Source organism: Parasteatoda tepidariorum, chromosome 4 (genome assembly GCF_982258835.1).
Source record: "Parasteatoda tepidariorum strain Cologne lab strain chromosome 4, Ptep-v5.0, whole genome shotgun sequence".
NCBI lineage: Eukaryota > Metazoa > Arthropoda > Arachnida > Araneae > Theridiidae > Parasteatoda > Parasteatoda tepidariorum.
The window spans coordinates 116,647,372-116,674,081 of record NC_141758.1 but is presented as its reverse complement, the minus strand read 5'-3'; the positions used below and the strand labels follow the sequence as shown (position 1 = coordinate 116,674,081).

The 26,710-nt window shown below is 28.7% G+C and overlaps 1 protein-coding gene and 1 long non-coding RNA gene across 11 annotated transcripts in view; one reads left to right on the top strand and one right to left on the bottom strand.

Annotated features, from left to right (window-relative positions):
* The first annotated feature begins 3,590 nt into the window (after positions 1-3,590).
* On the top strand, positions 3,591-6,392 carry LOC147812614 (transcription-associated protein 1-like). Of its 4 annotated transcripts, none has more exons than XR_015433318.1 (4): positions 3,591-3,747; positions 4,146-4,241; positions 4,775-4,871; positions 4,982-6,392. XR_015433318.1 is itself a non-coding variant. In XM_087161958.1 (4 exons), the coding sequence occupies exons 2-4, from the start codon at positions 3,840-3,842 to the stop codon at positions 5,114-5,116; spliced, it is 267 nt and encodes an 88-aa protein (XP_087018084.1). In that variant the 5' UTR covers positions 3,591-3,747; positions 3,837-3,839; the 3' UTR covers positions 5,117-6,392. The 4 variants fall into 4 exon arrangements, 1 of the variants encoding a protein (XP_087018084.1); XR_015433316.1 differs by having other exon boundaries at positions 3,591-3,875; XM_087161958.1 differs by lacking the exon at positions 4,775-4,871 and adding an exon at positions 3,837-3,875.
* A 1,945-nt stretch (positions 6,393-8,337) lies between these two features.
* Positions 8,338-26,710, bottom strand: part of LOC147812613 (uncharacterized) — a 44,575-nt gene continuing 26,202 nt past the window's right edge. The window contains exons 3-6 of one of the 7 annotated variants that reach the window (XR_015433314.1): positions 16,845-19,173; positions 12,960-13,109; positions 9,358-9,539; positions 8,338-8,527 (exon numbers count right to left, since the gene is read on the bottom strand). This is a non-coding gene — a long non-coding RNA (uncharacterized LOC147812613). Of the gene's footprint in view, positions 9,540-11,087; positions 12,606-12,959; positions 13,110-16,844; positions 19,174-26,710 lie in introns of those variants that run through there. The other 6 variants (XR_015433313.1, XR_015433309.1, XR_015433315.1 and 3 more) reach the window with 6 other exon arrangements.

Below are 26,710 nucleotides of genomic sequence, written 5' to 3'. Positions count from 1 at the left end.
AGTCACGACTTGCTCATATGTGATTCACTATCGTTGACCCCCATTTTTCTTCCACTTGACATGAACCCCTTGCAGGTTGTCTTCGACCCCTGAGGGTCAATAGAGACCACTTAGGGAATCACTGACTTAAACTTTATAAAGGTAATATGACTTGCTTCATACTTATTTATATTATATTATGGTAGACCGAGCTTCCTTGTTTCTGCAAGATAAATCTTAGCAATAAATCAATTGTTCAACACCTTTTTTCAAAAAAGAACTGTTCTTTTAGCACTAGGTTTACGGACGCTTCTTATATACCCATCTCTACGAACACGCGTCTATTTGACGCATGAACGAATATATATAACAGCACTTACTGAAGATGCCTACTTACTCTGGACAGCAAATATATATTTTAAAGTGGTAGTTTATCAATTGAGACTCTTGGTTTTATAAATTCAATTTAGTAGATTTTTATCCACTACTATTTCTAAATAATTCGCATGCTTATATAATTCACCTCTTTGTATTTGCAAATTTTACTTAGTAGTTATTTACCGATTTTTTGAAAATTTATTTTGGCGTGTCCGGAGCAGTTGGTATCTTTCAAACATAGAAGGCATTGTATTTATTTACTATAAGAAAGAAATTTAAAATATGAGATATATATTTATGAAATATTCCAGTATTTTATTTTTCAATACTCGAACTAAGAAACTGAAACCTTCAAAATCTAACATCAATTGACATTCTGCGTTTGTTCTTCCTATTATTGCTCATCGGCAACAGTTGTTTATCGCTTGTTTCATTTGAGATAACGGATCGAAGTATTGTTGGTACATTCCTATTTATTAGTAATGTGGTGTTTGCATGTATACTCAAAATTTTGTCTAAATTACGATCGAAGGTCAAATTGGCGCATATCCGTCGAGATAGTTATACCACTAAGAGAATATCAATATTTCAACGCTTTTGAAGAAAATAGACTTCAATCTATATTTACCTCAATCAATGGATAAAAGTCATTACCAGAGATAAAATAAAAATGCAGGCCGAGATAGCCTGGTCGGTAGGGCGCTGGGCTCATGTCCGAGAGTTCGAATCCCGCCTGTCGAAGACTATTTATCGTAAAGTGACTGATGCACGTTAAATCTGTTGAGTCGCAAAAGTCCTCCATGTTCCCATAACAAATCAATACCTCTGGGGGTACTGGATTGGAGATCGATCGTTCTCCGATTCAAGTCAAAATTACGATCTGTGGATGAATGAATGGTTGTATGAATGGGTCCGCCCTATAAACGGTTGCGACGTATGGTGTGGCAGAAGTCGAATTCTAGACCATCGATGGCGCCACTGAAAAACAAGAAGCGCACACTCTGCCTTAAATTTGCTCGGTTTCACCGAGCAGGCTTGTCCGTGAGGCAAGTGACATTAGAAACAACAAAAATAATGTAATAAATAAAAATGCAAGCGGGTTTTGTAATTTTCCTTATAAAATTCGAAATGCGTCAAAATGACGCTTCCCGTAAATCTGGTGTTAAAGAGACGCTATAAGACAAAGTGAGTTAATTACAAAAAAAAAATTGCTGAACAGGTGACAAGCACGCATTTATTTCTATCAATTTTTTTCTTAAAATTAAAAATTAGCTCATTTTGAGACTAGATATATTTATTTAAGTAATTAAATGTGCTGGCGAATAAAACGTTTTTAAGATACACTTTATTTTCCTATCACTTTTTAACTCTTTTAAGAACTTTACGAATCTTGTGCAAGTTTGAAATAAATAGAGGCGAAATTGGATCGTCATAGAGTAAACTTGTTTCCGAGTTATCAAAGGTAGCACTCATCGGATCGGAATGGAACTCACCGGAAGGATCAAATCCATGACCTCTTGGATATGATCCTATCAACCAGGCCTTTTAAAAATTTAAACTTTATTAGTGCCCAAGAAAAAGATTAAATAAATGAACAAGGAATCAAAATAAGGCCTATTTTTTCAGGTGAATTTCAATTTTTAGTTGCTAAGCGCTTGCATTTAATATTTTTGTCTTAAATTTCTTAGCATAATTTTTTTTAACCGTCGTTAAACAGCCGACCCAATTCATGGGTTTACGACTACTGATGTTCAACTCCGTAGCCTTGTAATTTTGAACCCAATACAGAAGACCAGGGAACTCCTGGATCAAGTATTGGGAGAAATTTACCCTCGTGTAGGACTTTTTGATGGAACAAACCCGTATTTGCGTGACATGGAGAAGAAAAACCCCCACGGTTAGCCTGATGAAAAGGGAACTAACCCGTGATCCGTCTGCCACTGAGGATATTTTACGCCAGCACTGAAGTTATTGTGGGCCGAGTGCAGATATATCATCCAGCCGTCACTGGAATTCATCTCATTAGTAGGTGAACGCTGCTCTATCGGCTGAGCCATCATATCTGAGGGCTTTATTTAGTCACCTTTCAGAAACAATACAAAATCCTAGCCTAAAATCAGTGCCTGATTATCGCCTAGGCCCTGTAGGCACGGGCCTAGGGCCCACACTTTCTGGGGGGCCTCAAAAATTAATAAAAAGTTCACAATATTACTTTTTTTTAATACTGAAAGAAATAGTTTTTCTCAAAAAAGGCATTTTTTTATTTCAAATTTTCTTTATATTGTGATAAACCGAACTCGTGTAAACATTGCACTTATCAAATTCCAAAGTGCAGCTGAATTTTAATTGGTGCAATTTTTACTCCAACGGCTTAAGCAAATGCAAATTCGCAAAGTCTCTTATTAATGATTAGTTTCAACAAGAACTAAAAGCTTATTCTTAACAAATATGTAAAGCTATAGATGGAAGGCTACAATCTTTAAAATAATTCAACTAATCAGTGACTTTTTCCATTCAGTGCAAATTTCCATGATGGAAAATGCTACTTTAATACTATGATGATTAACCATCAAGAGAAGTTTGACTCTCATGAACCAACAATCCATGATGATCTGTGGTGGTTCATGCTGGTTTAATGGGAATTCTTGTTGGACCATCAAAAATTATGTTGAACCATCCCGAATTTCTTCATTGCGGGATGACGGTTATTCATGATTGTTCCAACATTGGATTTCTAAGACACTATGATGGAAATTCGTGAAGATTCAACATGAACAAATCAAGTTGATGGTGTGTTGTTCATGTTGGACCAGCTATTCTTAGGTTGGACCGTCATAAGTCGATCCGAATTCTTACTAATTGTTGGTTACCATCAAAAAAATATAATGGTTCTTGATGGAATTATTGATGGTTGCCATCAAGATTATGTTGGTCCATCAATGGAAAACCATCAGAAATTTTAACTAGGAATATCTCAGCGGCAAATGATTATCCTATTTTGAATTGGGAGACCATGAATTCAGTTTTCTAATATCTAGATACTATTCCACTCATTCGTTGCCATAGTTACCAGTCAATTGCAATTTACGCTTTTCTGTCTCGCTAAGCGTACAATAGTTTTTAAATAAAAATACTTTATAACACAAAAATATCCACTTTTATATTTAAAGTTATCAAGAGAATTAGAAATAATGTAAAGTTAATGTAGGTGATGGAGATTTGTGGAGCTTTTAGAATTGAATTTATTGATCTTCTACTATATATTACTTATTAAAAAAAATTATTTTAGATTGTCTAAAATAAAATTTCATTTCAGTATACCATGATACATCCATTAACACAGTAACATGCATCCATTAACATAGAGAAGTATTTTCAACATCTATACATGTAAGCTCTAAATGCCTTATAATATTTCAATGCTATTTATTACAATTTAAATACTATTCATTATAATTTTAAACTTTATATTGTTTCAGCACATGGTTGAACAAATTTTCAAGAATCCTGCATTGCGAGTATGTTTATTGCCTTCATAATAATTATTATGGTATAGATTATTAAACTATATGTAACAGTGAATATTTCAAGTAACTAAAAATGTTCTTTCAGCTATTATTTTATTCTGTAATTAAATGAAAAAGTTATGTGTTTGCGATATATTTCTATGCAGACTTGTTCTAATGTGAAACAGTCGATCAGTTAAAAGTGTTTAACTATAGTCATAATATTTTTGTAAATACAAAACCTATTTTGGTTTGATAAGATAGAGTGTGTCTATATTTCAGATTCTAGCACATTCTTTTCTTGCTAATACTGCCACCTCCCCCATATTTGCAACAATGCTAGTAGAATATCTTCTAAAAAGGATGGAAGAAATGGATGTAAGTAATATTTACTGTGATAACTCTTTCAAATAATTTTGTTTATTCTTTTTTTTTCTTTTTTTTGCAAAAAATTATTTAAACATATGTGTCTCACAAAATTAAATGTATACTGGTGAACTTTCAAAGTACAAAATAATAATTACCACATTAAAAGTGATAAATGCTTATATATTTACTTATTATGAAGCATAACTATTAACACTTATCTATTTAGCATTATCAGCATTGTCATTGAACAAATGTTACAATTTTTTTATATATTCAATTCCTTTATAATCAGTTATTTTCTATGATGTTTAAACAAATAATTGTCATTTGGGTACTGATGATAGACAACAAAATTATACATTTTTATCATGTGAACGTATATTCGTTAAGTAGGAATTTCGTTTAAAATATTTTTTGTAAAATGAATTTCTTAAGGTTTTGTGATTATCAAATATATTTTTTACATGTATAAAAAAAAACTTATTCTGCACATTTTATTTTTAAACAAGTGAACTTATTTCATAACATTATATATTCTTCAGAGCAAATATGGACAGATCTAACTTGTACTTGAAGCTTTTTGAACTGGTTTTTGGATCAGTGTCTTTGTTTCCTGCTTAAAATGAGGAAATGCTAGAAGTAATTTTTACATTCTTTAATAATTACTTGTATTTAAAAAAATATTTTAAATATACTTTTTTGTTGTTGCTTTTAATTGTTAAAGTAACCTTTTTTTTTCCCTTTTCTAGCTCTATTTACATCAAATAGTAAATAGATCCATGGAGCTAGCTTTAAGTGCTAAGGAACCATATAATTATTTTCTTCTTTGTAGAGCCTTGTTTCAGTCTATAGGAGGTGGTAGTCATGATTTGTTGTATCAATAATTCTTACCTTTATTACCAAATTTATTGCAAGATAAGTAAAATAAGTTTTTTTTATTTATTTATTCGTCACAATTTTTTTCTCTCTATTATTTAGAAAATTTGTTTTTATTCTATCAGTTCATAACTTTAAAAAAATTCTAATTACATCTTTTGCTTATGCTTTTCTGGGAATAGATGATCTTAAAAATATATTTGTGGAATCGCTAAAATGAAATTAAAATTAGTTATATTTCTCATGAATTAAAGGTATTATTAAATTTGGTATGATAATTTTGGCAATGGTGTTTTAAACAATTAACTGACCACACCTGTTACACTCTCACCTGCCACTCTTTTGTCTTAAGGACTGAAATCAATCTTGAGAAAAGATCAATGGGCTGAATTCTCTCCTGGAATTAATATTTTTTTGTAATTTTTTTAAATTAAGTTTTCAAAACAAACTTAAAAAAACATTTTTTTCTTTAAAAAATACAATAATGCATGTGAGAATAAATAAATAAAAATAATCTTTTTATGAAAATTTTGTTATTTTTCATAATAATTGCAAATGATATCACACCACAACAAAAGAATGTAATGGACTTCAACATCTGCTTGTATGAACAAAATTTGTATTGTTGAATCTGCTTCAGTTAGTGACTTTTTCAAAATTTTGAGGTGCTGGGTAACTCTCCTTTCCTTTTAAGTTTAAAAATTGCCTGTATTCTGTAGCAATGCTTAAAAAAATTTTCATTTCACTTTAATAGAGTTAAAATATTCCTTTATTTCTGTGTAATCTATTTCTTGTACTGTTTTTTTTTTTGTTTGAAAATTATTAACTTTAGTATTGTAAATATTTAAGAAATTTTTCTTAAGCTGTTGTAACCATTTTGGTATGTTATATTTAAATGCTCTTGCCCTTTTATGGTATAAAGTTATTTATATTTACATGAAATATCTGCAGCATTTTTTGATTTCAAAATTTTTACTTTGTCTTTTACCAACTTAAAAATGAGCTAAAACCTACCTTCAATTTAAGTAAATAAAAAAAAAAGAAATCTATTAGAGCCACTCCTTGACTATAATTTGTTTTAACCTCCCCAACATACTGAGCATAAATTTAAACAATTTCTTGTTACAACTTTTTCAATCCTTCTTGTATGTTTACTTAATCTTTATAATTTTTTCATTCTTTCATTTATATTTGTTAAACATTTAATTATTTACTGTGTTCTATATTTTTCCTATTCTTGTTGCTAATAAATTATAATTTTTAATAAATTTTTTTATTTTATTATGCATGGTTTTTTGTCATTTTTTTCATTTATTTTATTTATATTTTTCATGATCAATTGTGTTTGGAGGTTTTCTAAATACAAAATCTCTGAAACAGCTTCTTCAAATAACCTTCAATTTTCTTTATTAAAAGTAAATCACATTTAAGTCCAATAAAACAATGTTCAAGTTACAACTAAGTGAAAAAAAAAGTTATTTAGGGATATTTTCAGAACTAAAAATATATTTTAAAAATATCCTATACATTAGTTTAATTTAAAACAGTTATAAAAAAATTTTCAAAAATAATAATTTTTTTAAGGTATTAAGAAATGATGCCCTAATAGTATTTTTTTATTTGCCTATTTTTTCAAAAATATTTGTTTAGAGTGAAGTTTTTAGTATAGTTTTTTGCTTGATTATAAAAATTAAATGGCATTTTTTTTAAAGAAATACATTACTTTAAAGTATTAATTTATCATATGCAATATTTCTAAAAAATGTAGGTCTGATATTTGAAACAGAAATTACAAAATGTTATACTTGGAAATGTTAATTTTATATTTAATCATTTGATATGAATATTAAACAATATAAAGCAAAGATTTTAATAAATAAAGGGAATAATTAGCTTAAATGAATAAAATAGTACCTTTTTTAAAAATGCAACCAGGTTTATATGTTTCAAATACACCGTAAAATGTTTGTTAATTTATCCTCTTGGTGTTTTTAATAATAATCAATGAAGCTTATAATAATATGGTTTAACTACATAATTTATTAACAAATAAGTATTTATTCTGCGAAAATTATTTTTCTTCTTGAATTTTACAGATTTTTAATTAAGAAATATTAGTCTTTTTTAATAAAGGTTTGTTATAATATTAATAGTGTATTGTTGTGGAGTTACATGAAAAAGGTCAACATTTAATTAATAATTCTATAATTAGTTTAATGTAACAAATCAAACCAAAAATTACATATCCTAAAATAAAATTTAATTTAGCAATTAACATAAAATCTCCATATTTATATTATATACATAGTAAATATGTACATAACATTATAAAAAGTTATATACATAATAAAAAACCGACTTGATGAAGCTAATAGGGCTGTCTGTGGGCTGAGAAGATTTATTAAATCTAATTTTCTTTCTAGAAAAACAAAGTTCTTAATTTACAAAACTCTTGTCAGGTTGATTTTGACCATATGCTTCTGACAATGACAAAACTGGAAGAAAATTATAATCACTAATATTTGAGAAATATGAAAACAATAACTGGAGATTTAACATTAAACTGTTCACGATTTATAAACAACCTGATATTATTAAATACATATAAATGAATTGGATGGCCCATGTGATTTGAATGAGTGATGTCAATACAATAAATAAGATATTGCTCTTTAGACTCTCTGGGACAAAAAAGTGGGGAAGTCGCAGAGTCTGATTTTATTGCAATTAATGAAAAGAATTGGAGATCAAAGATAAATCAGAAGTCGTGAAGGAGAAATCTGCAGATGAAGGCATTGGGCTGTCTCACCAACTATGATGATGATAATTGATATTTATGTGCAAGTCATATAATTCGCGCTCAACCGAAGCTAAATTTTTACGGTTTTCTCTAAAGTAAAAATTTAAAATTAAAAAGAATTTTATCAAATTTGTAGTTGGAGAAAAAAAATATGTTTTTAAGAATATGAATTAAGGATAAGATTTCCTGCGCCTACAATGATTTAAGAAATTAAAGTGATTTTGATTTAAGAGAGTTTGATAATATTAAGTTCATACTAAGTGCTGTCAAACTAATTTTTCTTTTTGGATGATACAATATGCAGGATATGTTTAAAAGAATTTTTCTTAAATTAAAAAAAAGAGAGAGAGAGAGAGAAAGCGCTGTTACACCTAAACGCGATTAGATGTGTATTATTTTATCATCATCAGGGAAGGGAACACCATCAAGAAGAGCTCAGTATTTTAATTATACATTTACACATACATTTTTACAATAATGAGTAACAACATAACATTGACTAAAATAGAAAGTAACTTAAAGTTTTACCCATTAAACTGATTGGGGTAAAACGGGAGCCAGGGAAGGCTTGGGTTTCTCTATCTTGCGTCATCTCACTGTACCTATACATGATATAAAGCTAAAAGAAAATTACTATTTACCTTAGATTTTAATGATAGAATCAGCACAAGATAAATCTTAATTTATTCTCTTATTCTGTAACTTACACTATTGCTACTATTTTATCAAATTTTGATAAATTTTTAAAGCATGCAGATCTATGTGAGGAGAAGAAGTTCAGTATTCCAAAAAACGAAGTTCTTAAAGCATGGTCTGAAATTACAAGAAACTTGAAACAGATAGATTTCGCAAGGATGAGAGGAGCTTTAAATGTTTTGGAAACAAAACTGTACCATGCAAGAAATAGTCTGTTCGAAAAATTGATTGCTGCAGAGTGACAACTGATGTTAAGCAGAAAACGATTGAAAATCCACCAAAACAGTTGAGACGACAGTTTGCTTAAAAAAATCGAAGTGAAAATTAACGCCTAGTTTAAGATAATAAACTAGTTTAAGAAATAGCAAACCAGGTTGCTGTATAATTTAGAAAACCAAAAGTATTATCTGGATGATATGGAAATAATGTAGAGGTACATACTTGCTTGCTAAAAGTGAAGCATTGGTAGATAGCATGATGAAAAAGAAAACGGAAAAACAAGCGGAGGTAAACTACATAAGCCGATCAGCGAGAAAATGGCATACCAGCATCTAGTGACATTATATATAAAGTAGAAAACAAAAAACGAATTAAACATCAAGATGCAGGTAGAGTTATAAAACGTAAAATGATGGTTAAAGAAGATACTAAGGAAAATGACAAATAAAGGGTAGTCTCTGAATAACAAAGAAAAGATCATAAAATCCTATTTGGTCCATTTGTCAGTGCTGCGCTTGCAGGCGTAAAACTTACCTGTCTTCGAATTGGTCACACCCGGTTGACACACTTTCATTTTCTGTTTGAAGAATCTCCCCTCCTCAATGCAATAACCAATCGTTTCACGTGCTTCGGGAGTTCGATTTTATGGATACAAGATTTGTTGGATGGCAAAAGATAAGTAGAAATATAAGGTCAAACTTTAAGTGCTCTAGTCTCTAAAAGTATTAAAAAAAAAGTTTTTAGTCTCTAGATTTACAACGAAAAAAATACAGTAACTAAAATATGAGGGTCTAAAAAATGAGAAGAATCAAAAAATAAAAAAAACGTTAGAAAAAATGATGATGGATCAAAAAAGTAGTCGGTATATGAAGAAAAATTTGCGAATTTGATACACTTACTTTAAAAGATATAGAAAAAACTCGATGTTGGGGGCATGATAGTTAGAATAATAAATACCGAGATGTAAAATTAAATATCTCATTGTCGGGGTTGAAAAATTTTGTCGCCTGAACCAGTAAAAAAAAATTATAATCTAGATGATTAATGTTGACGAAAAATGTAGATTTAGAAAATAGATGATGGAAGTATAAAAAAAATGTCGAGAAAATTCTGGATTTAGAAATAATGAACTCATGATACAAGTCATGAAATTTAAAAATTAGCGATCATAAATGTTAATAGTAACAACAGAATTATTTACCAAAATTTCTAGTGAGAGACAAAATTAGAAACAAAAATTAGAATTACCAGAAAATATAACAAAATAAAATTTTTTGGCTGAGATATGCTAAACGAAGTTCCATATTACGTTAGTTATAATTTTTACTTCTATGATGGTATAAAAGTTGAGTTATTTATTTGTGTATGGACTTAAAAAATTATCATACATTATGTTACTTCGTATATAGTTACAATTTGCACATATATTAGTTTTATGAGATTAGCATGTTATGTGTGGCATTATTAATGATAGCTGGCACTCACTCAAATCATAGTATGCATGTGATTCATAAGTTTAAAATGACGCAAACGAACTCTTCAATGGAGAAAGATTACCCAGAAAAGATGCGTGTTTTTTCCTTTTCGGTGACACGTACACTGTAAAAAATATTCTTTAAAATTGACGGTTTTAAACCGGCAGTTGGGTTGGTTGTGGAAAACAGTAAAATTAAAACAGTGTGGAAAAGTAAATCCGTAACTTCAACTGCTTTTTACCAAATGCGTACAAGTTTTTTCCGTAAAAGTTACAAAGTAAATCCATAGTCACAACTGTATTTACCCAAACAAAAACAAGTTTTCGACGCAAAAATTATGAAAGAAGTCTGTACCTTCAACTGCTTTTGACCATAACAGAACAAGTTTTTCCCGTAAAATTTAAAAAGAAAATCCGCAGTCACAACGGTGTTTTACCAATCAGGGATAAATTTTTCCGCAAAAGTAAACAAGAAAATCCATAGCCAATATGAAAACAAGTTTTCCTAAAATGAACAAGTTTTAGCTGTATGTTTTGAAATATTTATATGAATGCATTTAATCAGTGAAGCAAATCACTTGAACCATTCTTTTTAACAATATGAAAACAAGTTTATTGTGTATGTCTTATAGTTTTAAACTATTCGCAGAAAAATATTTAATCAGTGAAGTAAAAATTTTTTCCATAGTATAAATTTTATTAAGTTTTTATTTTTAAACTATGTGGAATTATTGACGTCACAATCTGTATTTTTTTTAATTATTTTTTTTAAACAACAAAATACCACATGTTTGCAAAGAATAAGTTTATTATGTCATGTATAATTGTTTACAAAATTATATGAAATAACTGAAGTTGCTAGGCATTGTTTAAAAAAAAAGATACATATACATGTATAATGCACATAATGCAAAGCAAACTGAATGATGAAACACAATTGATAAAATAAATCATATGAAGTTTTACGAAAACCATAAATTTTCACAAATGCCAATGAAATCGTTTAAAAGTTATGCACACTTATATTTTTACCTAAATAATTTGTTTACCACTATTTTGATTCACACATTAAAAACTAATTATGGCATATATACATATATAATTACACAAAATGTAAAGTTAATTAAATGATAATACATAATTTATAAAATAAATCATTTAAGAGTTTTGAAGAAAACCAAAAATATCAATAAAATCGTTTAAAGTTGTACACATTTATATTTTTACCTAAATAGTTTGTTTACTGCTATTTCGATTCACACATTAAAGACTAATGAATCATCTTATATTTATCTCAGAACAATAATTTTATTTAATTCAGGATAAAATAATCTGTCATTTAAACATGATTTCATACAAATTAGTGCCCTACTTTTAAAGTAAATGGAACTATTTTGCAGTGTTTTGATCAGTGGATTTGTGTAATGCTGAGATATGATATCGGGCAGCTCACTTTCTTAAATTTTAATCAATAACAGTTGAATATTTTTTCAACATTTGATAATAAATTTTGACTTTCACCTCTTCCTTTGAAGATCAGATTAGTCTGTTCAAAATCTTATAACAGAAACTTATTAATTATTAGGTACATTTCAATTAAAAAAAGAAAAGAAAAGCGGTTTATCTCACATTGATTAAAGACAGATTTGTTTCTATTTCAATGTAAGAATGATTAATAAAACTCAAACTTTCTTCTTTTTTTTTTTACTTCTTCCGTAAAACATAAAGGGAAGAATAAAATTAAAAGAAAAAAATGATTTAATTTCATTATTGCTTTATTTCGCTCTTACCATTTTACACTACTTACGAAAGTTAACAATAAAAATCACTAATTTGCATGCATTTTTACAGTAGGTACAGGAATTTATAAAATTTGTCAAATGATAAAAGTACACCTTTTTTTTATTCTTTCTTTTTACTGATTTCATTACATAAATTATTCCTTTTTTCCCCGGTTTGTTGTAATTTTATGCTGCTTCATACTAACAATCAATTTACAAATGCTACCAATCATTTTAGCAAACTATAAATGCTTATAACTTATAAACCCTTTTACTGATTCCAGTATAACTGATACTTTCGAAATTAGTATTAAAAATAGAATGGCAAGGAAATAAGAAAAGAATAAAGAAGGTTAAAATAAAAATACAAATAAATACAGTATAAAATCACTATTGACACCATTCAAAGTCCATTAGCTTTTTTAACAACAATAAAACTTTTGGATTTACGGTTCTTTTTTTTCCTACGTTCTTTACTATCCATTAAAGCCTTCGATCCTTTATCGGGGTTCACCTTTAGGAAACACCTGCACAATAAATGAATATTCATTTTGTTAATTAAGTTCAGATTTAAAATTATTAATAAAAAAGTCAGAAATTTTTATTATTTGCTTGATAGTATGCGTTTTGGAAATTTTTTTACCCCTACAAAATTTGGCAATTTCAGTCTTTAGACAAACTAAAATAATTTTTATTTAAATTTCCTTCAGTATATAATGTTTTATCCACTACTACTATGCTTTCAATAAATAAAAAAGTTACTCAAAGTAAATAAAATAATAATTTAAAAAGATTTAAATTGAGGAAAATATACCCGTGTATTTCTACGAATAACACTATCCTTTATAAAAACAGAAAAATGAATATATTTTATTTTTTACCTTTGAATAAACTCCAGGGTTCTACAAGCCATCTCAGCGTACTCAATGCTTAAAATGTAGTATGCAGCAAGCATTTTTGCCACTTTGAATTTCTTCACTTGACGTTAATGTCGACTGCAACCATGTAGGAGTTTGCAAAAAAATCATCACCTGAAAGTTGAGCAGAAATTAATAATGCAATTATATTATCAAAAATGATTATTTTAAAGCTAAAAATGAAATATATATTTTAGAAAATAATTGTAATAAGCTCGTATAATAATACATAGTTCACTTATTTATTGCTGAGTGACGGTGAAAAGATTGCATTTATATTAAGCATTCTGCTTTTAATTTGAACCAATTGCTTAACCTATATATAAAAATTTTTAATTAATGCCGTCACTTCTGTAACCGCACAAGTTCAACTTTTACTATCCATTAGAAGCTTTTTTATAGTGGTGTTGCCATCCGACGTACTTTTAAATGTTTGAGTTTTTAATAAATGCCACATGAAGGCTTGGCCGAGTCGGACGCCTTTGCGCTCCACTCTCTGGGGGGGGGGGGGATATGTCGCTTCGACGAGTTCGATTTTTTGGGGGGTTGGGTGTAAACTAAAACTTATAGTTACACTTAGTTTAATTACAAATGTCATCAAGTTTTATTTTAAACTGTTACAACTACAAGGCGCATCCAGAAAGTAAGTTTCCCGAATTTTTTAAAAAAAAAGAACTAACACTTTCAGGAACATATTTTTTGGCAACAAGTACAGCAATGTTTCAGCTATTTTTCAACATAGACGCCACTACAATTGAGACACTTGTCGTATCGTGGGATCAACTTTTGTATCCCTCTGTCGTAGAATCCTGCCACCTGTGAATGGAACCAGCGTGTGACAGACGTCTACCGTTACTGAGAAACACTCCGGAAATTGTGACGTGCCATTCAAAAGAAGAGTGGTGGAATGCTTACTGCAGGTGTTGCGCTCCTCCATGACAATGCTTGCCCACATACGGCACGAGACTCAGCAGCTGTTTTGACGGAATTTGGCTGGCAGTTGTTTGATCATCCAACCTACAGCTCTGATATTGCTTCCAGCAATTTTTACATTTTCTTGCACCTCAAGAAATTCCTGTAATCCTGTGAGCATTTCGGCAACGATGAAAAGCGGAAGACGTCTGTCACACGCTGGTTCCATTCACAGGCGGCAGAGTTCTACGACAGAGAGATACAAAAGTTGAATCCACGATACGGCAGGTGTCTCAATTCTTGTGGTGGATATGTTGAAAAATTGCTATACTTTTTGCCAATAAATATGTTCCTGAAAATGCGAGTTCTTTCTTTTTATAAATTAGGGAAACTTACTTTCTGGATGTGCCTCGTATATTATTTGCAATAAAACTATGTTGGCATTGTGTTTCTGCGAAAACTAATGAGCCTCTAACATAGATGCAAGATATATCCTTTTATATTTGTAATGGATAGGTAAGGAGAATAATGTAATGTGGTGGATAGGTAAGGAGAATAAGCCCGACAATTAGATGCTTTGATGTTAGCTGACTTTTCTGCATGATTTAGAAGTTATATGTAATTAAGACTTTATTTGCATACTCTTTCTGATAATACTCTATAGCTATATGTCAATGTGGTGTCAACCATTGAAACTGTATTGGTGCTACTATATGGTACCCTAATATTTTAAGCTAGTCTTATTAATCATTGATTTAAAAAAATAAGCAGTTCAATAAAACTAATTAAGAACCACCAATCATGAAATTTAATCAATATATTTTCTTGACAAACTACATAAATTTTGCTTTCGTTAAGAAACAGCTAGGCTGTTATGAATTTTATGAAGCTCTTTCTTTTTAAAACTAAGGAAAATGCAGATCAGATAACTTTAACTGATTTATATAATTATTTCATCACAGTTAAACACACTTATCAACAAGCATGTTATAATCAGGGATGAGATTAGCCAAAAGGCAAAAAAGCTGAATTTCCACGATAGTAAATTTTACGCAAGCGCAGCCCTTTAATAATAAATTCCAGACAGTTTAAGGTAATAAATAATGTGTTGACATACAATTGCGTACTTATCTATTATTATAAAAACGACTACATTGATACTTAACATTAAGTGAAAATAAAAATTATCAATTGAAAAAATAAAGCTGGAAATTATATTTTTCCTCAGTTCACATAAGAGACAATTATTACTTGAAAAACTACTTGGTTTAGCAAATTAAAACTACTGAGAATATACATTAATATTTCATTTCTTTTAATAAATACTGTTATGTGATTTATAGCAAATATATCAGTAATATTACTTTTTAAATTATATTGGGGAAAAGAAACTTTAACAATGGACCAAATCATTATGTTCATGTTATAGTCTAATCTAACTACAGCCCTTTGAAACATATCAATAACAGTGAAGTAGAAATATATAGTAACTCCTTAACATACAAAAATTGGCATTTTAGTTTAAAAAATTAAATGACAATCAGCAACTGTTTCGATAATTGTTTTTTATTTGATAAGAATTTTGCATTTTATAGCATAAATAACAGCAATTACAAATAAAATTTTGATGATGAGTTAATTAACTCTTTTTCCAACAAAAAAAAATTAAATTGAAACCCTTTTTAAGTTATTGCTTTTGTTTCCTATATCTTTTATGTTTGCTATATTTAGTCGTTAGTCCATTTTCAAACATCTTGTGACAAATCCTATTTTTTCTTCTTTGCAAGCACAGAATGTAAGTTTTGAATATATTCCCTTCCAGTTTCTCTGATGTTGTAACATTTAGATATACATACTAATAATCGTCGTTAGAAAAACAGTCACCTTTATAGTAACTAATTTTTTTTTAAAATTTACTTCTTACAAGAATCGCGAGAGTTGATCTTAAAATTGCGTGAATATGAATAACAATTATGGATTTTGAAATCACATGAATATGAAACTAGATATACGATTTTGAAAATGAGAAAATACAAACTGGGATATAGAATTTTTAAAACGCGTAAATACAAATCCCGATTCATAATTTTTAGATCGCATAAATACGAATCATGATGCGTAATTTTTAGATTGCATAAATAAGAATTATGATGCATAATATTTAGAATGCGTGAATGCGAATCCCAATGCCTTATTTTAAAATAACGTATAAATGAAAATCAATGTTTGATATTATAAACAGCATGAGCAAATCAAGACATTGAATTTTAAACTTGCGGGAATACGAATCGCTTCATAGGTTTTTAAAAAGGCGTAAATACGAAGCACAACGTACAATATTCAAATCGCGTGAATAAAAATCTCAACACGCAAATATGAAAAGCTATGTTTGATATTAAAATCGTGTGAATAAGAATCGAGATATTGGCAGACTCCAGGCTTGGGACCTCTAAAAGGCTTGTCAGAAACAGCGTCGTTTGAACTACAAAAATCGGATCTATCTGGAGGGCGGGTAAAAAATTCGAAAAATCTTATCTGCTGCGAGTAAAAGGGGAGAAAACAGCTAAAATAAGTAAAAATGAGAAAGGATTGGTAGCTATGTAGTTTGAATTTTGTGTTTCTCTTTGAAAATGGGTGAATTTTCTGAAAAAGCGGAATACTTATAAAAAAAGTGAAATTTTTAGAAAAATCTGAATTTTTGATAAAAAAAAAAAAGCTGAAATTCAAGAGATAAAAGTGAAAAAAGCGGAAATCAGCTAAAAAGCGGAAAAATCTCATCCCTGATTATAATATTTGAGATATAATTAAAAATTCAGTTTCATTAAGAATAAGATTGCTCAAATTTTAAATGATTAACTTAATTTTTCAAAACTTATTTCAGTACATATATTTTTTTTAAAATAAACGTACTACAAGTTAAAATTTTATTATACTTACCAGAAGAAATCGGACATGGAGTACTAGGCATTATGCCCAGATTTTCGATCTTTATGGCAGGTAAGGAGCTCTTAAAATAACAAATGGCTATATTTTAATTGAAGAATTTTGATAACAGTATGAATTTGATGAAATTTCAAATTTTCATTTTTTATACAAAAAATACAATAACTTTTAAAATGCGTTCTTACTTAAATGCGTTACCATCGAAAATGTAGAATTCTTAGAACTCAGACATAATAATTAAAAGATTAATTTAACAAAAAATGTCATTATCTTGCAAGGAAGTTAAATTTAATTAAACATAGAATTTTATAATTTTGGTTATGTTTTATAAATTTAGTTTATAAATTCTATATTTAACCTACACTCAGTGTTAAAATAATCAAATTTATAACATATTAAAAAGCTGAAAGTGTAATTTCTGGAAGTCACATGTAGATGCAGTCTGAAGCCATTTTTTAAATTAGGTAACTGTTTTAAAACGACTAGATGTATCTTTATGGGAAAGTGATAAATCAGTTATAATAATACTATTTAGAACTTTCATACTACCTCTAATCACTTACTGCTGTGAACAATTTATGACGGCAACAATTTGACAAACCATAAATCTATTACAGCTACTGTTGAAGAAAAATCATTGCTTTTATATGAGAAGCTGATTAGAATAGGTGATCCTTATTGGATGAATTACACAAATTTCATGAGAAATTTGAAAATCCAGCTTTTTATCAATTTGTTCATATTATCCGGAAAGAATATGAGTTATCTGATGATATTCAGGAAATAAAGCCAACAAATCCTCTGAAGATTGTAGAGATCGAATCAAGTTTATATCTTAGAGACACTTTGCACAAGAAAAATACTTCTCCAGCTGTGCTGAGATGTTATGCCCTTGAAACAATTTACATGAAACCTCTGAGTGACTACTTGTGTATACAAATGTCTCCTTCTCTAACAATTATGACAGCAAGAGTTTATGGAACCTATTTTCCTTTTGATGCTCCCGTAGAGAAATACAGAACAGTCTTTGACGGAGAGGTGGAAGCCATTCGCATTGCGCTAAAGCAGTTAATGGTTTTTGAAGATAAATTTTCGAAAGTGGTTCTATTCTCTGATTTTCAAGCAGCAATCCAGGTCATTAGTTCAAATAGCGCTTCTTCATCGAAAGAAATCCTTCAATGTCGAGATTACTTGCAAAGATTGGTCCTAAAAAAGAAGCGGGTTGCACACCAGTGGATACCTGGCAACTGTAGAATTTATGAGAACGAACAAGCTCATTACTTTGGGAGGAAGGAAATATCTTTCCATTCTGTAAAGCTGTATATTAAACAAATTATGTTGCAGAGAATTGACAGTTTTTTGTTCATTCCCATTGTTGCGCAACTGTTGCTAAATTCTGCCTTATGGTAGTAATGACTGTCTAGGAGAACATCCAAACTGCTCTCTTTATAATTTGTATTTGCTTGATTCGCTAAGGCCAGTGAATCAAACTCACCACTTCACATCGATTTTGAGGAGTCACTGTATTGCAAAAAAGATTACTTTTAATGAGGCAATGACGTCGGTCCTCGTTTGTGATCTAAAATTTCTAGTTTTTTTTTTTTTTGGTACATCTTTAGTCTTACTGTTCTTTTTTGTATTGTCTTTGGAAATAAAAAAAAAAGGTAAGTCAATAACTGCAAATATTTTATCTTATTGTGTTTGACTATAGGAAGATGTCTGAAATTAAGAGATTTGCCCAATATGTACAAAAAAATTATAGAAAAATATATGATAAATACTTATGTCAACTGAAATAAAAATTGCTTCCCTTTTTCAATTAAAGTACTCCAAAAGCAGAGATATGACTAAGAACAGTTCATTGCAAGTTTCATCATCATTTTCAAATTTCTTCAATATGTCTTGAATACTGTTTTTTTTTTCTTAGGCAAAGATTTAAAAAAGTTAATCATTCTAGGAATTTTTGTTTCTGAAGCCTTTTTTAAAGAGCTCTGGAATATTAACCCCAGTCAACAATTTAAAATACAGAAAGAATCCTTTCTCCGTGAAAAGTAGAGGACAGGAACTTAACAAATCTGAAACATTTTTTCAGACTGTTGATCTCTTTTCTCTGGCTGTAAAACATCACCTCTAACAAAGCAAGGCTTCTCTCATTAGCATGGTCAACGGGTTTCATTATTGGTGAAATTGCCAACAACTCTTTCCGTTTCTCCTTCAGGCTTTAATGTTTTTCACCAATAGGCAACACACTTGGCTGCCAATTCAAACAGCCAAAATTTGCTGAAGCAATAAGCTCTACACTAGTGCTTGGGTTTTCTCTCTTCTACATTTACACAAAAAGAATGACAAAATTACATTTACACAAAAAAAATGACGAATTTACATTTACACAAAAAGAATGACAAATTTACATTTACGCAAAAAGAATGACAAAATTACATTTACACAAAAAGAATGACAAAATTACATTTACACAAAAAGAATGACAAAATTACATTCACACAAAAAGAATTAAAAAAACTACATTTACACAAAAAGAATTAAAAAAAACTACATTTACACAAAAAGAATTTAAAAAAACTACATTTACACAAAAAGAATTAAAAAAACTACATTTACACAAAAAGAATGACAAAATTACATTTACACAAAAAGAATTAAAAAAACTACATTTACACAAAAAGAATGACAAAATTACATTTACACAAAAAGAATGACAAAATTACATTCACACAAAAAGAATGACAAAATTACATTTACACAAAAAGAATTAAAAAGAACTACATTTACACAAAAAGAATTAAAAAAACTACATTTACACAAAAAGAATGACAAAATTACATTTACACAAAAAGAATGACAAAATTACATTTACACAAAAAGAATGACAAAATTACATTCACACAAAAAGAATGACAAAATTACATTCACACAAAAAGAATGACAAAATTACATTTACACAAAAAGAATTTAAAAAAAAACTACATTTACACAAAAAGAATTAAAAAAATCTACATTTACACAAAAAGAATGACAAAATTACATTTACACAAAAAGAATGACAAAATTACATTTACACAAAAAGAATTAAAAAAAACTACATTTACACAAAAAGAATTAAAAAATCTACATTTACACAAAAAGAATGACAAAATTACATTTACACAAAAAGAATGACAAAATTACATTTACGCAAAAAGAATGACAAAATTACATTTACACAAAAAGAATGACAAAATTACATTTACACAAAAATAATGACAAAATTACATTCACACAAAAAGAATGACAAAATTACATTCACACAAAAATAATGACAAAATTACATTCACACAAAAAGAATTAAAAAAACTACATTTACACAAAAAGAATTTAAAAAAAACTACATTTACACAAAAAGAATTTAAAAAAACTACATTTACACAAAAAGAATGACAAAATTACATTTACACAAAAAGAATGACAAAATTACATTTACACAAAAAGAATGACAAAATTACATTCACACAAAAAGAATGACAAAATTACATTTACACAAAAAGAATTAAAAAGAACTACATTTACACAAAAAGAATTAAAAAAACTACATTTACACAAAAAGAATGACAAAATTACATTTACACAAAAAGAATGACAAAATTACATTCACACAAAAAGAATGACAAAATTACATTCACACAAAAAGAATTAAAAAAACTACATTTACACAAAAAGAATTTAAAAAAAACTACATTTACACAAAAAGAATTAAAAAAAACTACATTTACACAAAAAGAATGACAAAATTACATTTACACAAAAAGAATTAAAAAATTACATTTACACAAAAATAATGACAAAATTACATTTACGCAAAAAGAATGACAAAATTACATTTACACAAAAAGAATGACAAAATTACATTTACACAAAAATAATGACAAAATTACATTCACACAAAAAGAATGACAAAATTGCATTCACACAAAAATAATGACAAAATTACATTCACACAAAAAGAATTAAAAAAACTACATTTACACAAAAAGAATTTAAAAAAAACTACATTTACACAAAAAGAATTTTAAAAAACTACATTTACACAAAAAGAATGACAAAATTACATTTACACAAAAAGAATTAAAAAAACTACATTTACACAAAAAGAATGACAAAATTACATTTACACAAAAAGAATGACAAAATTACATTTACACAAAAAGAATGACAAAATTACATTCACACAAAAAGAATGACAAAATTACATTTACACAAAAAGAATTAAAAAAACTACATTTACACAAAAAGAATTTAAAAAAACTACATTTACACAAAAAGAATGACCAAATTACATTTACGCAAAAAGAATGAGAAAATTACATTCACACAAAAAGGTCACCAATGCTGGGAGAGTTGTTACCGACCATGTCAACCGTCATCTATGAAAAGGTCCCCCAACATAGAATCGAGTTAACATGTCTTATATACTAGTGAATTGGAATTATATTTTGGTAGTGGTACATACACTACAAGGACATTGAAAAAATATAAAAACGTTGATCACAAATCAAAAATAAATATGACAGAATCATGCACACAAAAACAGGTACGTATAAATTAGAAACACAACACCGATATTTATGTGACACTGTAAACTAATTCACCGTAATACATGACACTGTGAGTTACATATATGGGGCAAAGGACGCCTAAAAATTAACCGGCAATTCAAAGAACCTTTTAATGACGAACAGAATTAGAAAAAAAATGAAGGTTTTGCAGCGTTCTATTCAGCTCAAAAGAAAATAAACCACATAAAAATTGAAGCAAAATTCGTCAATCTATGTGTAGCAATTTATTTTTTCTAAGCCACCATCATTTCCACGCGACAACAACGCAGCTAAGTCCGCGAGATCAAAATTAACACTACGAAACAAATATCACATGCAGCAAAAATGCTGGGTAGTCTGAGAAAAAAATTAACACAACGCTTGTACAAATATTTTATTTAGAATTTTCTGATATGCAACAGAAAACATTGTTCTTAAGTTTTCTTTGCTAGCTTAGCTGTTTATTGATGAACTTTCTAACAAATTTCAAAATTTAATATAAAAATACATTTTTGATTCCCTAAGCAGAACATAGCAGCCTAAAATTCATATATCTTTTTATGTTCCTATAACTGGTCTTTCAAATCAGTTAGGAGAACCATCTGTTGACGAATTTCGTAAAGAAATTTTAAATTTGATGAAAAATACTAATTCGAAATACTTCTCTATTCTCACAACTGAATTAGCATTAAATTTTACTCAAAATTGTTCCAGTATTTATACATCTTCGAGTCACAAACGAGAAATATCCTACGGGATTCAATCTTAGTGAAATTTTTTAGTAAAAATATTAGACAGTTTATTTTATTGAGTTCGGAAGCTGTTACCGTGCATAGCAAATAGAAATTTTTTAAGTTGATCCGTATAAATACGTAATCAAGTGCTCTTCGCATGGATAACAGGACAGATTAAAAGTTGTTATATCGTTTAAGTTCAAAACTGTGTTTCTATAAATTTTTTATTTGTCTTTACTTCAGATATTAAAAAAATAATATTAAGCTAGTCCCTTTAAATATAATATTTTAAAACTTATAAATTCTTTGCATTACGATTGATTCATGTGTTGGACAATAGAATTTGGTACTGATTTGAATCAACAGTTGTTTCTATCGAAATAAATTAAAATTATAATGGATAATTCTTTTTTAAATTTCAGTTTGTTTTGTTTCACTATGATATGCCATAAGTTAAACATTTCTTGTAAAACCTAACGCATTCATTACTAAGGAAGTAAGATTATCCAATTGAAGAAAACATTTCTTTTGGAGTTACTTAAAATTTACCATAGTTTAAAGTATCTATAGCAATTAACAACGTATGCAATGTAATTATATGAAAGCTATAATAAGTTTAATTATTTACTTATTATAATTTTCGTATAGTTCATTAATGAGAAAGAATAATAAATTTTTTTCTATCACATTTGATAAAAGAAAAATAGTGGTAGTTAAGCAAACTTATTTTCGATTTTTTTGAAATTTCAAATTTATTTAATGCATTTGATTCGAGTCACATGATTTGCAATTAAGTCGTTTAAGTCATGATACTCCGATCAATGATCCAAATTACTAGATTTGAAATGAGATTTGAATCACTGATCCGAATCACATAATTTGAATAGTGATGTGAATCACTTCATAAGAATCTGATAATCAGATCATTTGATTTGAAACAATGATTTGAATAAATTAATTCGAATTATTGAAGAAAATGACGATTTGAATAATTTATCTGAATCATTTTTATTCGAAAAGCGATTCAAATCACATGAGTTGAATCAGTGATCTGAATCATGTGATTCAAATCACTTATTTGAGTCACTTGATTTGAATAGTGATCCAAATCACTTATAAGAATCAGTGATTTGAGTAACTAATTTCGAATCAATGATCCAAATAATGATTCGAATCACTGATCTTAATTGCATAATTCGAATCACTGATCTTAATTGCATAATTCGAATCACTGATCTTAATTGCATAATTTGAATCATTGTTCCAAATCGCATAATTTGAATCATTGTTCCAAATCGCATAGTCTGAACCCTTGATCCGAATCGCATAGTTTGAATCATTGATCCGTTGATCTGAATCTCTTGATTCGAATAGTTTATCTGAATAACATGATTCGAGTAACTGATAAGAATCAAGTGAATTAGAACAAAGATTCAAATTAACCCTTTACCTGCAGAGTAAAATTGACGTGATTCTCTCCCCAGTGCCACCGTTTTTCGCTCAGCTGCGCCTTGTTACGCGTTCTGGTAGGGAAAAAAGATGCACGCTTTGCAATTTAAAAACAGTTTACTTTCACAAGAAAAGAAAAAAAGAGAATTTATAAAACTATGATGTGCCAATCAAGAAGAAAAGTTTGTTAAATAAAGATGACCAGTGTAGATGGACATTTATTTGTTGCCTTGAGTGTGGGGATTCTTCGATCTGACCAAGAGACGAGTAAAATAATGGATACAGTATGTCTGAAAGAGAGAGATGGATGAAGAAATTTGTATCTCAAAGACATTACCTGCTTCATCTACTCAGAAGGGTATCCTTTAAGAACGAAAATCATACTAATGGAGTTTTAGTTAAAACATGTGTCTAATACACATCTAAACATTTCATAGCTTGTTCAATCGTAGCCTATATTAAATTTAATGTTGCTTTAATAGGGGAAATTTTATTGGTGTTGTTGTAGTTAATTTATGGGCTATTGGCGACGGATCTGGGAAACATCTCTGAGGATGATCAGCAAGACATGCCTTCACAGTTTTGATTCTCTGCAGAGGGAATGGCACCTCCCCTTCGGTAACCAGACGACCTGCACCCGAAGTCGAGAACTTTACGGTAGAACAGCTTAACGAGGACTGATATGGCGCATCCTCGGTCTCTAAGCAGAGTGATCAAGGTGGTCACCCTACCCGCAGCCAGTGATGCTTGACTTCGGTGTTCTACGCGGAACTCTGTAAAACCAGTCCAGTGCGGGACACTTTATTGTCGGAAAGCATCAACTTTGAATGCATGATGTTCCAACTTCACGAAAAGGTAATTTTCACCATTAGAAAAGGTAAATAAAAGACCTTACCTTTATTTGGATGAGTGTCTTCTTTCCGATATCAGGGATTAGGCTGTATTCTTATAGAGAATTTATATAAATTACAAGCACCTAAATCTTTCATAAGAAACTCTACTCGATTTTATAAATGAAAAAAGATATTTTAATTAATAACATTTAAATGTAAAGCACATAGACGAACAAAACTAAAAGAAAACAAACAGAGCAATTCAAAATAACGTCTTTGCTTTCACATTGTTGTAAAGCTAGCTGAAATCATTTACGAGTAATACTGTTCTAAGTTACTTTTTATTCTCGGTTTTCCGACACATGATATTAAGGGTCAACTTGAACGGCGAGAGTCTCTGAACCTTTAAAATTGGCTACATATGATTTTCTAATGTAATAGTGGACACCACTTCAGATCGATCCGCTCTACAACCCCCGAGATAGCTTGTCTCTAACGATTTTTTTTAACATTAAAAGCTGATTTTTTTTCATAAAAAACTACTATCATTTTGTTCATAAAATGTGCAAGTTTTATATTTCTAGAGAGGAACATTTTGTTAATATGTTAATCATTGCATAATGAAAGATTAACATAGGATTTATATGTTTGAAGGATAGGGCTTATATGCCCTTATATGTTTGAGGATAAATCAGCAATATTTGAAAAAAAAATTTAAACTTAGAAATACAAAACACGTTTGATTCAATAAAAAATAATAATTGATGAGAAGACATTTTACTTGTTAATGATGAAAAACGATAATCTTACATCACTCTAACAGCTCAAATTGGAAGCTGTTTTATTATCCAGGGTTTTATTTTTCTACAGGCAGCATTATTAGAATTTCGATGTACATGTTAGCATTTATAACTAGTAACATCTAATCTTATTTATTCATTTTTTTTCATATTTACATTTATTCATATTCACTTTAGACATGAAGTAAAGCACGAGTTTATAAAATGAAAATCGCACAAGAGATGAATTAAGTTTTCTACAACTATAGATAAGCAGCCATTATTTGAAGCAAGAGAGTTGAAAAATCGCGATTAAAGTGATTAAGATTGCTACAACTTGCTACAAATGAATTGAACAAAAGAATAAAATTCGGGATTTTTAAAGAAGGCTTTCCTTTCCGCGTGATTTTTAAAAACTTATTTATCATAATTCGTTTAAAAATTTATTTATTGTTTTCGTTAATATCTATTATTTACAAAATGTTATGATTTTACAAAACAAGAAGAATAAAAATCGGGATATTTAAATAGCTTTCTTTTCCACACTATTATTTTTAAATATTTTTTTAATGTAATTAAAATATCAATATTGTAGATTTATTTCGTAACATTTTTAATCCCTTTTGCTCTCAGCACTATTATAAAACATAAAGTAAATTAAATATAGAATTTCTTTAGAAATTTTTTTAGTGTGTTTATTATTAAAATTTATTGATTATTTACAGCATAATTAGTAAATTAGTGTGATTTAATGCAGCCTGCAGCCACATGCTAGGAACTGAACAAGACGAAGAACAGCATTCTTTTCGTCATTCTTTTTTTAATATTAATTTAATTAGCAATTTAATTGTAAATTGGATGTTTCATAATTACGAGATCCACAATTTTTTTTTTTTTTTTTTAATTCTTGACAATGTAGAGAAACTACACATAGGTAGTCTTAAAGTACCATTTAAAAAAACAAACTTATTAAAGATTGACGCAATGTAGCATAAAAATACTTAAAAGCAAACTTTTTAATACATTTTAAAAGTGTTCGCTTTTCATTCCATACCATTTTTCACTTGCAATAATAAAATTGTATATTAATTATTTAATTATAACAAAAAATTTATGAACTCAAAGGATGGTGTTATTTTTTGTAATAATTGCATAAAATTTCGTAAGCTTAGCTCGCATATTATGAAAATACGGAAATTTTCATAAAATAAATAAATAATAAAAACTTGTTATACGATTTTTTTCCTAAAACATCAAATATATTCAATAAAATAAAAGTTTTAGGAGCAATTTTTCATTAACAAGCACGTTATAAATAGACAACAAAAAAACTCCATTAAAATTGAGGAAAAAATTCATTTTTAAAGTAGTTCTTTCCCACCTGCGCTGACAAAAATATTTTTTCCTAATTTTGCAGTATAATTTTTTGAAAATTTTCAAATCAGTTTTTCTTTCACGAGTTGCTAACTACAATTT

Bases quoted from the DNA above. Each gene is read 5' to 3' on its own strand.
- LOC147812614 (XM_087161958.1), top strand. From the start codon at position 3,840: ATGGTTGAACAAATTTTCAAGAATCCTGCATTGCGA. The intron at 3,876-4,145 runs GTATGTTTATTG...TCTATATTTCAG, and splicing joins TCAAGAATCCTGCATTGCGA to ATTCTAGCACATTCTTTTCT. The intron at 4,242-4,981 runs GTAAGTAATATT...TCCCTTTTCTAG, and splicing joins AAAGGATGGAAGAAATGGAT to CTCTATTTACATCAAATAGT.